At 35.8% G+C, this 14,436-nt stretch overlaps 4 protein-coding genes across 4 annotated transcripts; all 4 read left to right on the plus strand.

The window, feature by feature from the left end:
* On the plus strand, positions 2,527-4,002 carry LOC104710299 (protein COLD-REGULATED 15B, chloroplastic-like). The gene is made up of 2 exons (XM_010426881.2): positions 2,527-3,025; positions 3,529-4,002. The coding sequence occupies exons 1-2, from the start codon at positions 2,811-2,813 to the stop codon at positions 3,884-3,886; spliced, it is 573 nt and encodes a 190-aa protein (XP_010425183.1). The 5' UTR covers positions 2,527-2,810; the 3' UTR covers positions 3,887-4,002.
* LOC104710300 (sm-like protein LSM7) lies at positions 4,083-5,829 on the plus strand. Its single transcript, XM_010426882.2, has 6 exons — positions 4,083-4,279; positions 4,564-4,603; positions 4,702-4,783; positions 4,888-4,959; positions 5,387-5,439; positions 5,604-5,829. Exons 2-6 carry the CDS (start codon positions 4,601-4,603, stop codon positions 5,691-5,693), a joined length of 300 nt encoding a protein of 99 aa, XP_010425184.1. The 5' UTR covers positions 4,083-4,279; positions 4,564-4,600; the 3' UTR covers positions 5,694-5,829.
* LOC104710301 (pentatricopeptide repeat-containing protein At2g03880, mitochondrial) lies at positions 6,019-8,077 on the plus strand. The gene has a single exon (XM_010426883.2). The coding sequence runs from the start codon at positions 6,035-6,037 to the stop codon at positions 7,940-7,942; it is 1,908 nt and encodes a 635-aa protein (XP_010425185.2). The 5' UTR covers positions 6,019-6,034; the 3' UTR covers positions 7,943-8,077.
* LOC104710302 (phosphatidylinositol 4-kinase gamma 7-like) lies at positions 10,642-13,330 on the plus strand. Its single transcript, XM_010426884.2, has 2 exons — positions 10,642-10,963; positions 11,107-13,330. Exon 2 carries the CDS (start codon positions 11,360-11,362, stop codon positions 13,310-13,312), a length of 1,953 nt encoding a protein of 650 aa, XP_010425186.1. The 5' UTR covers positions 10,642-10,963; positions 11,107-11,359; the 3' UTR covers positions 13,313-13,330.

Raw genomic sequence — 14,436 nt, forward strand, 5'->3', positions numbered from 1 at the left:
AAAACATATCAGCTTCTGAGTTTTATCAGATGAATCTAACTCCTATACAGGTACGTAAGAACGTAAGCTATAAATAGAAAGTACGCTATATATATGATAAATACAATTTTGGTTTATAAAGAATAATTAAACCTAAATTACATTAACCGAATCTAGTATGAAGTGGTTTAATTTTGATTCCGGTTTGTATCATTCTAATTTTGTTTTTTGCTTTTTTTTAACAGTCGGGTTGCTGCAAACCACCACTTTCATGTGGATTTAAATACGAAAAACCAAATATTTGGACAGTTTCAAGATATTATAACAATTTTGAAGATGATTGCAAGAAATGGAACAATTCTGCAGATACATTATGCTTCGATTGCAATTCGTGTAAAGCTGGAATTCTTGCAGATTTACATAATACTTCTTTTTCCGTCTCAGCTAACGTTCTTAATATCATCCTTAGTCTTTCCCTCGGCATTACCGGTTGGTTTGCCTGGTTAAGGATCCTTCGAGAAACTCATAAATAGATTTATAACACATATATTGTAAAATTAAATATTTTTTTCATTCTTTTTTATAACATATGTATATATATATATATATAATCAATTTTAAACCCGAGTGGAGGAGAAAACAAACGGTTGTAATCCTAGTAACCCTTTGTTTACTCAGTAGGATTTGGACTGTTCATCACTTGCCATGTTTAATCTTAAGTCTTTTTTTTGTTAATCAATATATGATTCAATAAATATATTAAATGGTTACTACGCAAATCCAACAAATCGAAAACTATATAATAAATAAAAAAGACAAATTATTGCGGTAAAACAATCGAAACAAATAAATCTATATTTTTTCTTTTAGTGCAACATCCATATATAGTCCATTTTAAGATTGGCTAACCATAGAGAAACACGCCACCGGCATGTTTTCGCACTTCTGGTTCCCTTCTGTCTTAAAACATCCAACCTTCCAATGACTAAAACACCATTCTCTATTTTTGTTAGTTACTTTTTTTACTTTAAAAAAAAACGATTAGAGGAAAATAATTAAGATAGAAAGGAAAAAAAGAAGGATATGCGTGAGTTAGGAATAACATGGGATACGAGTTTACTATGGGTAACATGTGACCGATATGTTATATTTCTCATGCATATATCTTTCCACTCTCCCCCAAACATTCGATCGACCAAACACCATGCTTTCACCCCCCACCCCATCTATTTTCTTGTACTAATTTGAATTTTATGACAAAAAAATGATTAAACTGATCACTCTCTCAACGCTTACAGTCTTAGTTGAGTTCTTAAATATTCTGTTTATTCTTGCAAGCACGTAGGTTAATGTTAAGTCACACGGTTATTCAACATGTCAGTTTCGTATACCCGTACGTTTGTGACAATACACTTGAAGGACTTATGTTTTTTACTTACTTTTTCACATGCTAATTTTACTCAGTAGAATTTGGACTGTTCATCACTTGCCATGTCTGACTTTGCACTTTGGAGTTAGAAAGTTACACATATATGTATCTTTTTTTTGTAGACGACGCCAAATATGGGCCTTCTTCTACTTTCCTCGGGATTTCATGGTATGAGATGAGGTCTTGTTTAGGATATTCAACACCAACAAAAACTCATCTAACATACTTTAATCTTAAGTCTTTTTGTGTTAATCAATATATGATTGAATAAATATATTAAATATGGTTACTATACAAATCCAACAAATCGAAAACTATATCAATAAAAAAAAAAAAAATCAAATTATTGCGGTAAAACAATCCAAACATATAAATTTTATCCAATCTGTACAATGTAATTAATGTATTTAATCTATATATAATCATTTTCTTTAGTACAACATCTATGTATAGTCCATTTTAAGATTGGCAAACCATATAGAAACACGCCACCGGCATGTACGCACTTCTGTTTCCCTTCTGTCTTAAAACATCCAACCTTTCAATGGCTAAAACACCATTCTCTATTTTGTTAGTTCCTTTTACTTAAAAAAGAAACGATTAGAGGACAAAAAATATGAGTTAGAAAGGAAAAAAAGAAGGATATGAGTTAGGAATAACACGGGATACGAGTTTACTATGAGTAACGTGTGACCGACATGTTATATTTTTCATGTATTTATCTTCCCACTGATCTCCCCCAAACATTCGATCGATCTTAATTATAAACACCATGCTTTCACCCCCATCTATTTTCATGTACTAATTGAATTTTATAACCAAAAAAATAAATGATTAAACTCACTCTCTCAGTCGCAACGCTTACAAGTTACAATATAATCTTAGTTGTGTTCTTAAATATTATGTTAATTCTTGCAAGCACGTACGTTAATGTTAAGTCACACGGTTATAAATGCTTATTCAACGTACATGTCAGTTTCCTATACCCGTACGCTGTGACAATATTACACATGAAGGACTTATGTTTTTGACTTACTTTTTGACTTGCATTGATCCTATAAGTTGGCTATTCGGTCGGATGGATAAGGGAAACCAACATGCTGAAACAACCATTGTATTCGTGTCGTGCAAGCATGTAAACTTTAATACTTCTGTTTGAAGTTGTTGCCCGACGTGTTTCTTTTTTACGGTAATACATGCATTGGACGAACCAAGAACTAACTAACGAATGTCACTGATTCTGATTGGATGGAAACTAATGCACGTTAATTAGCTTTCGAGGTTCCGTATACAAGATTCTCATTTTGTCTCTCTAAAAAATAGAACTCTTCCGTTTGATTCTTTTTGTTCCAAAAACACATTTTTCTACGTCTTATCGAGAGAGGAAAGACAAGATAATCGTATGGCGATATCGATCTCCGGAGCTGTTGTTAATGGTTTAGGTTCTTCATTCTTGATCAGTGGAGGCAAGATAAGCGGCGTCCATAGTGGTGGAGCTATGAGAGTTGGCCGGAAGAATTTAATCATTGCACCTCAGCGGAAGAAGTCGTGGATCCCGACAGCCGTCAAAGGAGATGGAAACTCAAAGATCGACCCCAAATGGCTCGATGAGGCCTCGTAAGTCTATTTGTTTGGAGTTACTTTGAGATCGGCTAAGTAAAGAAAAATTAAAAACTACTATATTTATACGACATAAACAAATCGTACACGATGATATCATATGGTGAATACTGATTTTTTCTAATACTATTAAAAGATATATTAGAGTAGAAATTTGATATACATTATGATATATTTGTTTTTGAATTTTGAATCATTTTGTTTTGTTAATTATTTAGAAATAGAGAAAAACGGTTCAGTTTTGGAAATTTAATCCTCTTTAGATTTTTTTGGGGTATAAATTTATGAAATATAACACATTATAATATGGTTTCAATATAATTGAAACACTAATGACACAATTTTCCTTTGATAAACTTAAGACGAACTTGCTAACACAATATATATTGATATAATATATTAATATAGATATATACTGATATAGCTTTATCTAAAAATCTAACCCATTTTAATCTCATTTGTGAAATTGTCACACACACACACATACACAAAACAAAAAGACATAAAGCTTCCGAGTACGTGAAGGAGAAAGGAAGCGAAGTGGGACATCTGTCAGCTCAGAAAGGACAAGAGGTTAATGATCATATAGAGAGAGCAAAGTACTATATGGCTGAGAAAGCTAGTGAAGCAATCGACGAGGTGGCTGAAATTGCTCAGTTTGCTTCGGAGTATGTGACGGCGAAAGGCAAAGAAACAAAGAAAGAAACTGCTTCGTTATCGGAGAAAGCCAAAGACTTCTTCGTTGAGAAAGCAGGTGAAGTCATAGATATAGCGACGGATGTGAGCAAGAAAACAGCTAAGTACGTCGGAGATAGAGCAAAGGAGGTTAAAGAAGCTATAACGCCTCCAAAACCTTAAGTATACAACCCATTTGATCGAGGCAATGTAGCAAAAAAAAAAAAATGTATTATTATTATATTATTATTATGCGAGATTTATGATAAAAGTGTTATAATAAAACGGTTAAGTTTGAAATTGATATTCGGTTTAGTTATTTTCAATTTATCAATCGGTTTAGGATTCAATTGACTCAAACCATGGTTAGAGAATTGAACTGGAGTCCGTTCTCAACGCGATCGGTGGATTTTAAAGAAGCGTCACTAGAGACAGAGAGAGGCGGCGACTCTTGGGATAAATCAATCACAGTATTATTATTTTGACTCTTGTTTGAATCTGCGAGATTTGCTTCGCCGAGGTCTCTGATTTTTTTACAATCCCGGTGTCCGTCTCCTTCAGATCTTTGCTTCTCCGGTGAGGTTTCTTCATCCGTTTGTATATATGATTAGTCAAATCTTAGTTCGCTTTTGTGAAGCTCCGTTCCATTGATTTGGGTTATATTATAGTTTTCTCAATTTCGAAACTTTTCTTCCAATTTGGATTTCGATTACTTCAATTTTGAAACTTTTCCATTCCGATTTTGCAAAACCCTAGTTTTAAATTGTACAGCAAAAACCCTAAAAATCTGAGTCGGCGTCTTAGTTGTCCTGAATTCATCATACTTACTGTGAAGTTCGTTTTTTTTTGTTTTTTTGCAGATTTTTAGGGAGTTTTTGTTGAAGACTCTGCTCCAACATGGTAAATTTAATGATGTTTAGTAGTATCAGTGTTTTGTGTTTCGAGTTCATTCTTTTTTTAGATCAAAACAGGCTTAGTTCAGAGTTTGTTTTCTGCAGTCTGGAAGGAAAGAAACGGTTTTGGATTTGGCTAAGTTTGTGGATAAGGGTGTGCAAGTTAAGCTTACTGGTGGTAGACAAGGTAAGATGAGCTTCTTATGGGTTATGCAAAGATGAGTTTCTTTTTTTTTTTACTCTGTTTCTCTGAGATTTGATTGATTGTTGCAAATGTGTTTTCTTTTGCAGTTACTGGAACTCTAAAAGGCTACGATCAATTGCTCAATCTTGTTCTTGATGAAGCAGTAGAATTCGTTAGAGGTATGTATTTCTTATTTTAATTGTTCTTCACAGGTATATCCGGTGCATCAATCTTGTTAGGCTGTCATTTTGCTTTCTTTATTTATGATCATTGCATAGCATGAAATGAGTTAGTTTACGTCATCTGGATCCATGTGTATCTATTGCTACAATATCTCTAGTGGAACCTGCCAATAAATACGAGAATCTCTTTATCTAATTTGGTTCCATTACTCTGCTGCGTACAAATATCTCCATGATGCAATTGGTAGAAACATAAATTTTGACTAGATAGGTGGGGAACTGGAAGAGAGGTTGTTTGATTGCTTAATCGTGTTATGCTGTGATATGAATGGGATAATATCATTCTAGCTATGTTGAACTTAGGGATGAGATCATACTTTTCATTGATTCTATATTTATGACCCTTGTCTTATGTTTGATTCAGACCACGATGATCCTTTGAAGACTACTGACCAGACAAGACGCCTTGGTTTAATTGTATGACTACTTTACCTTCTTTTTCACTGCTATAAGTGTAATTTCTATACAATGCAGTCACTACCTTTGTTTCTTCTGGTTACATTCTGGCATCTTGTTGCTTACAATAGAGTTTCATAGTTTAGATTCTGAATCACAGTGGTATGTTTTGTCTGGTTTATTAGGTTTGCCGTGGAACAGCGGTCATGCTTGTCTCACCAACCGATGGCACTGAAGAAATCGCTAACCCATTTGGTCAACCAGAAGCTGTCTAAATACGACTTTCTTCCCAAACATTATGTCTCTCTATTAGTTTAACTTGGCCATTTAGAGAGAGTATTTTGTATCTGACTATCTGGTGTGATGTTGGAAACATATATGTTCGTTCAATTTAAACTATTTGGAACATCATAGTTACTTCTTCTCGTCTCTGTTTTACCAAACTTGAAATTAGTAGCTTTGTCAAATACTCAAATCTCATTTCAGTCTTCTGACATCATCCCACGGTATAAATTCGGTTTATCTATACCCAAATTTCCAAAACCAGATTCGAAGTAAACCGGAAAATCAAATGTCCACGTTTGTTTTGAGGCTCCCGGTGTTGTTTGCATAGTTTATGGTGGAGACTATGAAGTCAGTAACGGCAAAACTCAAACTTTTTGGACCAGTCCTCACTTTACGTTGTTCTTACAGCTCCACCACCGATCAGGCTCTTCTTCTTAACGAATTTACCAGACTCTGTTACCAGAGAGACCTTCCTAGAGCTCTAAAAGTAATGGATTCGTTACAAAGTCATGGTCTTTGGGCAGACTCTGCAGCTTATTCTGAGCTTATCAAGTGTTGTTTATCTCATAGAGCTGTTCATGAAGGGAATCTCATTTGTCGTCATTTGTACTTCAATGGTCATCAACCAGTGATGTTTCTGGTTAATGTTCTGATCAATATGTATGTAAAGTTCAATCTTTTGAATGATGCTCACCAACTGTTCGACCAAATGCCTCAAAGGAATGTTATTTCTTGGACTACAATGATCTCTGCTTATTCTAAGTGTAAGCTTCATCAAAAGGCTTTAGAGCTTTTGGTTTTGATGTTGAGAGATGGTGTGAGGCCTAATGTGTATACTTATTCATCTGTGTTGAGAGCTTGCAATGGGATGTCTGATGTAAGAATGCTTCATTGTGGGATTATCAAGGAAGGTTTGGAGTCTGATGTTTTCGTTAGGAGTGCTTTGATTGATGTGTTTGCTAAACTGGGTGAGCCCGAAGATGCTCTTTCGGTTTTCGATGAAATGGTTACTGGTGATGCGATTGTTTGGAATTCCATCATTGGTGGGTTTGCTCAGAATAGTAAAAGTGATGTAGCTTTGGAACTTTTTAAGAGGATGAAGAGAGCTGGTTTTATTGCGGAGCAGGCTACGTTGACTAGTGTATTGAGGGCTTGTACTGGTTTGGCTCTTTTAGAGCTTGGGATGCAAGCTCATGTTCATATTGTGAAATATGACCAAGACTTGATACTTAACAACGCACTCGTTGACATGTATTGCAAATGTGGGAGCTTGGAGGATGCTCGACGTGTGTTCAGCCAGATGAAGGCGAGAGATGTGATCACGTGGAGCACTATGATTTCAGGGTTGGCGCAGAATGGTTATAGCCAGGAGGCACTGAAGTTGTTTGAATCCATGAAATCTTCTGGGACGAAGCCAAACTACGTTACGATTGTTGGAGTTCTCTTTGCTTGCAGCCACGCGGGACTTCTTGAAGATGGTTGGTATTACTTCAGATCAATGAAGAAACTTTATGGGATTGATCCAGTGAGGGAACATTACGGTTGTATGATTGATCTGTTAGGAAAAGCTGGAAAGCTCGACGATGCAGTGAAGCTGTTAAATGAAATGGAGTGTGAGCCGGATGCTGTGACATGGAGAACTCTACTTGGTGCTTGTAGGGTTCAAGGAAACATGGTCCTAGCTGAATATGCAGCTAAAAAGGTCATAGAACTCGATCCTGAGGATGCAGGAACGTACACAGTGTTGTCTAACATATATGCAAACTCTCAGAAATGGGACAGTGTTGAAGAAATCCGGACACGCATGAGAGACAGTGGAATCAAGAAAGAACCTGGATGTAGCTGGATCGAAGTAAACAAGAAGATTCATGCTTTTATCATTGGAGATGATTCTCACCCACAGATAATTCAAGTCAAGAAGAAGCTTAACCAATTGATCAATATACTCATTGGTATTGGTTATGTTTCTGAAACAAACTTTGTGCTACAAGATCTTGAAGGAGAACAGATGGAAGATTCTCTTAGACATCACAGTGAGAAACTGGCTTTAGTCTTTGGCTTGTTGACATTACCTAGTGAGAAAGTCATTAGGATCAGAAAGAATCTGAGAATATGTGGGGACTGTCATGTGTTCTGTAAGCTCGTATCGAAGCTTGAAAACCGCAGTATCGTTATAAGAGATCCGATCCGTTACCATCATTTCCAGGAAGGCAAGTGTTCTTGTGGTGACTACTGGTAACAATCATATGGTTTTCTCTGTTAGTTTTCTTAAACAGAATTTAGATTAGTGAATTATGTTTTGCTTGTGAAGCTTATTGATATGCCAAAAATTTTGATAGGATTCTGTAACATTTTACATTTGCAATATTAAAGATTAAAGGCTCAAATATTAATTTGTGAAAAAAATACTTATTTTTAATTATTGTCCTATAGTTGAGTTAATGGGAAGACACTACTGCACATGGATATGGATCATGCAATATAATTTATGCTTAATCTCTCTTTATTATTTTATTAAATTAAAAGCATTATAGTAATCAAAAGTGTTCAAAGCTGAATTTTGCATCATGGAGACAAGATCTTTATAATGTCCAAAGTGGTTTAATCTCATTATATATTATGATTCACTATTACTCATGTGGACTTAAAAGTGCCATCGTAGTCGCTTTATTCATTCGATTACACCTAATGGACTTCATAATTAAATTGGTATTGTTTTTGCAGACTTTTTAATTAATTATTTGAGTTCATTTTTTGATTCTACAATTATCTGTTAAATTAGATAATATCTGATTTATCAAAGTATTATCTTATTTGAACCTAAAAAAACTTTTATGTGAATGAAGTAATGCTTAAAAATAGTATATATTAAGAGAGTTTACTTTATTTAGTTGTTTTAAGTATTTTGGTAAGGTATTTTGTTAAATGCAAAGGTTAATAAAAGCCACTAGCTAATTTTAACTTCATATTAATATGGGCTTTTAAGTTATAAGGCCCAATTTCGTACGTCCATGTCATAACTAGATGTTATTAAAAACCACGTCGGCATTCTCATCCATTGCCACGTACCAGTCCCATATCGGACGATCAAGGATTCCATAAGAATCTATAATCGAACGGCTCTCTTGACCTGTTCTAGACACTTCCAAAGATGGGGACGACGGACGATGATGAATGTTTCTTTTTATAGTTTTTTACTATTTTACCTGTCAATTTATGACTCTATTTACTTCGTTATACTTTTTTTTCCTTTAATGTTACAAGTTTTAATGTGTTTGTTTGTTTATTTATTTATATATATTGGTGATAAAATGAGATATTTTAATTTTCAACTCTTTATTGGTGAGATCGCACGTCTTTTCGGTAGTGATTCATAAAAGAAAAATATCAAGGGAACATCATGTACTATAAAAATTAAGATATTTCTCATTATTTTGTACCCTTGAAGTATGTGTAATAATTATATTCCAAGTAATGTTTATTTATTTTCTAAAACTACACAATTTTTAAAATATAATATAGTGAGAAACTGTTGATCATAAAGTATAATAAAAATTAAAGAAAATTTCCATACATATATGAATTTGGAGAGAGTATTTTTCACCTTAGTTTTCGAAATGAAATGGGAGGAAAAAAAGAAAGAAAAAATAAGTAAACTAAAGTAAGACTAAAAAATGAGTTTTATGAAAATCTTGCCAACAAACATAAAATATATAAAAAGAAGAGGTAAAGTGTAAACTAATAGAAGTTTTATATTTGCTTCTCATGATATATATAAAAAAAGAGTAAAAACTACGACAACAACTAAAATCATAACTAGTGGCAAAAAAATAAACAAGAGAAAACAAAACTAAACAGGGTTATACAAAATGTTTTTTTTTTTCAGTAGTAATAAGAATAAAAATTAAAATAATACGATGACGTGTCATAACTCGTAAGGATAGAAATTAAATAATTTTATCCAAATAAAAAAAATTACTCTAAACCATGGTTAAGAGATTTAACCAGAGGAGAGAAGAGAAGAGAGAGAGACTCAGATCAAGAGTGAGTTAAAAAGCGTTCCTTTGAGTTCGAGAGGTGAATCAACGAAGGAGACAACACACACACACTCTGAGAAAGAGGCGGCTAGGGATCCTTCACTCACTTTCTTTTTTATTCTCCTTCTCCTTCAGATTCCTTGCCTCCATTTGAACCCTCTTCTTCTTCTTTTAGATTCTCCTCTCTTCCATGTGCGTTTTTTTGAAGACGATGATGATGCTGATGTCTTTGAATTGAATCCGTACGAATTGTTTCGCCTGCGTTTTGATTTTTTTTTTTAAATCAGATCTTGCCCTTTTTTTCCGGTGAGTTTTTGCTTTTCTTGAAAAAAAGCTCATTGATTTGATTTGTTCAAGATCTTAAATTGGTGGATAAGATTAGTGATGTTGAGAATGATTAGATCTGCTAGATTAGTGATGTTTGTTTTCGTTTGTCATCTTTTTTTCAGATTTCTTCAACCATGGCTTATCTGATGTAGTGATTTGGATCAAATTCATTCTCAAAGCTGGCTCCTTTATTATAGAAGAAGCTCTGTGTGGTGTGGTTCTCTTTCGTTTCATGATCGGTTTAGGTATCTGCTTTATCCGGCTCGTGTTGGTTTCAGACATAGGCACTGCTCTAGAAGGTTTCTCTTCTTCGGCTACTGCTTCTGCTGTTCACCACCAAAAGAGAAGGCCTTTTTTGGTTTCTTCTTTCGTTTCATGTCGAGGAACTTAGACAGTCCTGTTCAGACTCAAATGGCTGTGGCAGNTTTTTTTTTTTCAGTAGTAATAAGAATAAAAATTAAAATAATACGATGACGTGTCATAACTCGTAAGGATAGAAATTAAATAATTTTATCCAAATAAAAAAAATTACTCTAAACCATGGTTAAGAGATTTAACCAGAGGAGAGAAGAGAAGAGAGAGAGACTCAGATCAAGAGTGAGTTAAAAAGCGTTCCTTTGAGTTCGAGAGGTGAATCAACGAAGGAGACAACACACACACACTCTGAGAAAGAGGCGGCTAGGGATCCTTCACTCACTTTCTTTTTTATTCTCCTTCTCCTTCAGATTCCTTGCCTCCATTTGAACCCTCTTCTTCTTCTTTTAGATTCTCCTCTCTTCCATGTGCGTTTTTTTGAAGACGATGATGATGCTGATGTCTTTGAATTGAATCCGTACGAATTGTTTCGCCTGCGTTTTGATTTTTTTTTTTAAATCAGATCTTGCCCTTTTTTTCCGGTGAGTTTTTGCTTTTCTTGAAAAAAAGCTCATTGATTTGATTTGTTCAAGATCTTAAATTGGTGGATAAGATTAGTGATGTTGAGAATGATTAGATCTGCTAGATTAGTGATGTTTGTTTTCGTTTGTCATCTTTTTTTCAGATTTCTTCAACCATGGCTTATCTGATGTAGTGATTTGGATCAAATTCATTCTCAAAGCTGGCTCCTTTATTATAGAAGAAGCTCTGTGTGGTGTGGTTCTCTTTCGTTTCATGATCGGTTTAGGTATCTGCTTTATCCGGCTCGTGTTGGTTTCAGACATAGGCACTGCTCTAGAAGGTTTCTCTTCTTCGGCTACTGCTTCTGCTGTTCACCACCAAAAGAGAAGGCCTTTTTTGGTTTCTTCTTTCGTTTCATGTCGAGGAACTTAGACAGTCCTGTTCAGACTCAAATGGCTGTGGCAGTGTTTAAGACCCCTCTTACTGGGGCGACTAGTATGGATGGGAAGCAGCATCATAAGCATCAGCATCTGCAGAGGCAATCCTCCGGGAGGAGGGTTTTTGTGCAGACTGAAACTGGTTGTGTTTTGGGTATGGAGTTGGATCGTAGTGACAATGTTCATACTGTCAAGAGGAGGCTTCAGATTGCTCTTAATTTCCCTACTGAGGAAAGCTCTTTGACTTATGGAGATATGGTGCTGACGAATGATCTGAGTGCTGTGAGGAATGATTCACCGCTTCTTCTGAAACGTAACTTTATGCATAGAAGCTCGTCTACTCCTTGTCTTTCACCTACTGGGAAGGATCTGCAACAGAAAGATCGAAGTGGTCCGATTGAGATACTTGGACACTCGGATTGCTTTTCGATTGTTAAACATATGGTGAAGGACATTGTTAAGGCGATGAAGATGGGTGTTGAACCGCTTCCTGTTCATAGCGGGCTTGGAGGTGCATACTATTTTAGGAACAAAAGGGGTGAGAGTGTTGCGATTGTTAAGCCGACAGATGAAGAGCCATTTGCACCTAACAATCCTAAAGGCTTTGTTGGGAAAGCCCTTGGGCAACCTGGCTTGAAGTCTTCGGTACGAGTGGGGGAAACCGGGTTTAGAGAAGTTGCAGCTTATCTTCTTGATTATGGCCGCTTTGCTAATGTCCCTCCCACTGCTCTTGTTAAGATTACTCATTCTGTATTCAATGTCAACGATGGAGTGAAGGGGAACAAGCCTCGGGAGAAGAAGCTGGTTAGTAAGATTGCTTCTTTCCAGAAGTTTGTGGCTCATGATTTCGATGCAAGCGATCATGGCACTTCAAGCTTCCCTGTAGCTTCTGTGCACCGCATTGGTATTTTGGACATAAGGATCTTCAACACAGACCGTCATGGTGGGAATCTTTTGGTGAAGAAGCTCGATGGAGACGGAATGTTTGGTCACGTAGAGCTTATTCCAATAGACCATGGCCTATGCTTGCCAGAAACCCTAGAGGATCCTTATTTTGAGTGGATTCATTGGCCACAGGCATCGTTACCTTTCTCTGATGTAGAGCTTGAGTACATACAGAGTCTTGATCCATTGAAGGATTGTGACATGCTTAGAAGAGAACTTCCAATGATTAGAGAGGCGTGTCTTAGGGTTCTTGTTCTCTGTACTATTTTCCTCAAAGAAGCTGCTGCTTATGGTATGTGTCTTGCCGAGATTGGCGAGATGATGACTCGGGAGTTTCGACCAGGAGAAGAGGAGCCAAGTGAACTCGAGGTTGTGTGTATTGAAGCCAAGAGATCAGTCATTGAACGAGATGTTTTATCTCCGAGGTCAGATGTAGTAGGAGAAGCAGAGTTCCAGTTTGATCTAGACTGTGATGATTTAGAATCAGTCTACGCTTCCAAGATACAACTAACCGATGACTACTTCACCAAAAACCCCTTTTCAAACGGGCGTTCTTCACTCGGGAAGCTTGAAGAAAGCATCAAAGAAGAAGAAGAAGATGATGAAGAAGAAGAGGACAGAACTGAAAATGCTGTCCCTATGATCATTATGAAAGATAGTTTTTTTAGTTCAGCTGCTTTTCATGACAAAGCTCCATCTCTTTCAAAGCTTTCCACTTCAATGAAGAACACACATCTTAGCGACACAGCACGGAAACACCCAAAACCCTTAACCAGAGGCAGATCCGAGAACACATCGTCTGGTCACAAAAGCGCAAACGAACAGCTTCCAATGAGTGCAAGCTTCGTGAAAGTAGCAGACATGAAAGAAGACGAGTGGGCTCTGTTCTTGGAGAGGTTCCATGAGTTACTTGGACCGGCTTTCGCAAAACGCAAAACGGCAACGTTGAGTAAGAGACAGAGACTTGGCACTTCATGCCAGTTTTGAGAAATCATATAGTAGAAAGTAAAAAAAAAAACTCGAGAGAGAGTTAAACGAGACACGATCTACAGTATGGAGTATGAAACTGAAGGCTTCTTCTTCAGTTCTATGGTAGTAAAAAAGAAAAAAAAATAGTTTACTTTTGGAAGGTTTGGCTTATGACAAGCGACAAGGTGATGAAAAGGGGTTTGGCTTGGTTTTCTTTTTTTAACTGCTTTGTAAATATTTCTTTTACCTCGTTGTGATCTTGTTTGTTTGTTCTTTCTTTTTCTTTTTGCCCCTTTTATCACCTTCTCTTGGTTTTTTTTCTTTGGTATGTCCTTGTAGCTTGGCCTTGTCTTATAAATAATATTAGTCTTCTTTCACTTTATGTTCTGATCGTCGGTACAATGATCAGAACCGTCCATAAACCGCATTTCACCATTCATAGCTTAAGTTTTGAGCCAAACCAATGAGGTTTGATGAGTGTTACAGAGAGACAAGATAAAGTGATAAAGTGTAAGCGTGATGGTCCCAATGACAGCTGCAAAGAAAGCGAAATGGGGGCATCGACCCATTTATCAATTATCCATTTTTTACCATCCCATCAGGTTATGTCCAAAGTTGTCGAAAGTTCAAAGAATCATACCAAATTTCGAGCAACAAAACGATGATATTGAAATGGGACCCCATTTGTGAGTGTAGGGGTCATCATTTTTATATCCTTCCTCTCGACAAAGACAACATCAATCTAAACGTAATATTCATTTGGTGTCCTTTTTTCTTCTTCTACTTCTTGTGTAGTACTTCTATGTGTACTATCAAGAGGCAACACTATTTACATCATTCATAAAGTTTTGAATGTTTCGATCAATGATATACTTTTCTCATATTCGAAACTAGTCATGGATCATTCTTTTTAACGTAATTCTTTTACATAATATCTTACTCGAAATATATAAATTACAAGTTTACAACTAAAAACAAATCAAACTATTACTATATTAGTCATATAGATTTAATTAGAAGAAATTAGTTACTAGATATGATCAACATGATGAAACCATATAGCCAAAATATGACCACTAAGTTTTGTTCACAATAAAATTCATATGATTGGGTCCCATACTAAGAGAATTTTTTTTTTTTTT

This window comes from Camelina sativa, chromosome 9, assembly GCF_000633955.1.
Source record: "Camelina sativa cultivar DH55 chromosome 9, Cs, whole genome shotgun sequence".
In the NCBI taxonomy this organism is placed as follows: Eukaryota; Viridiplantae; Streptophyta; class Magnoliopsida; order Brassicales; family Brassicaceae; genus Camelina; species Camelina sativa.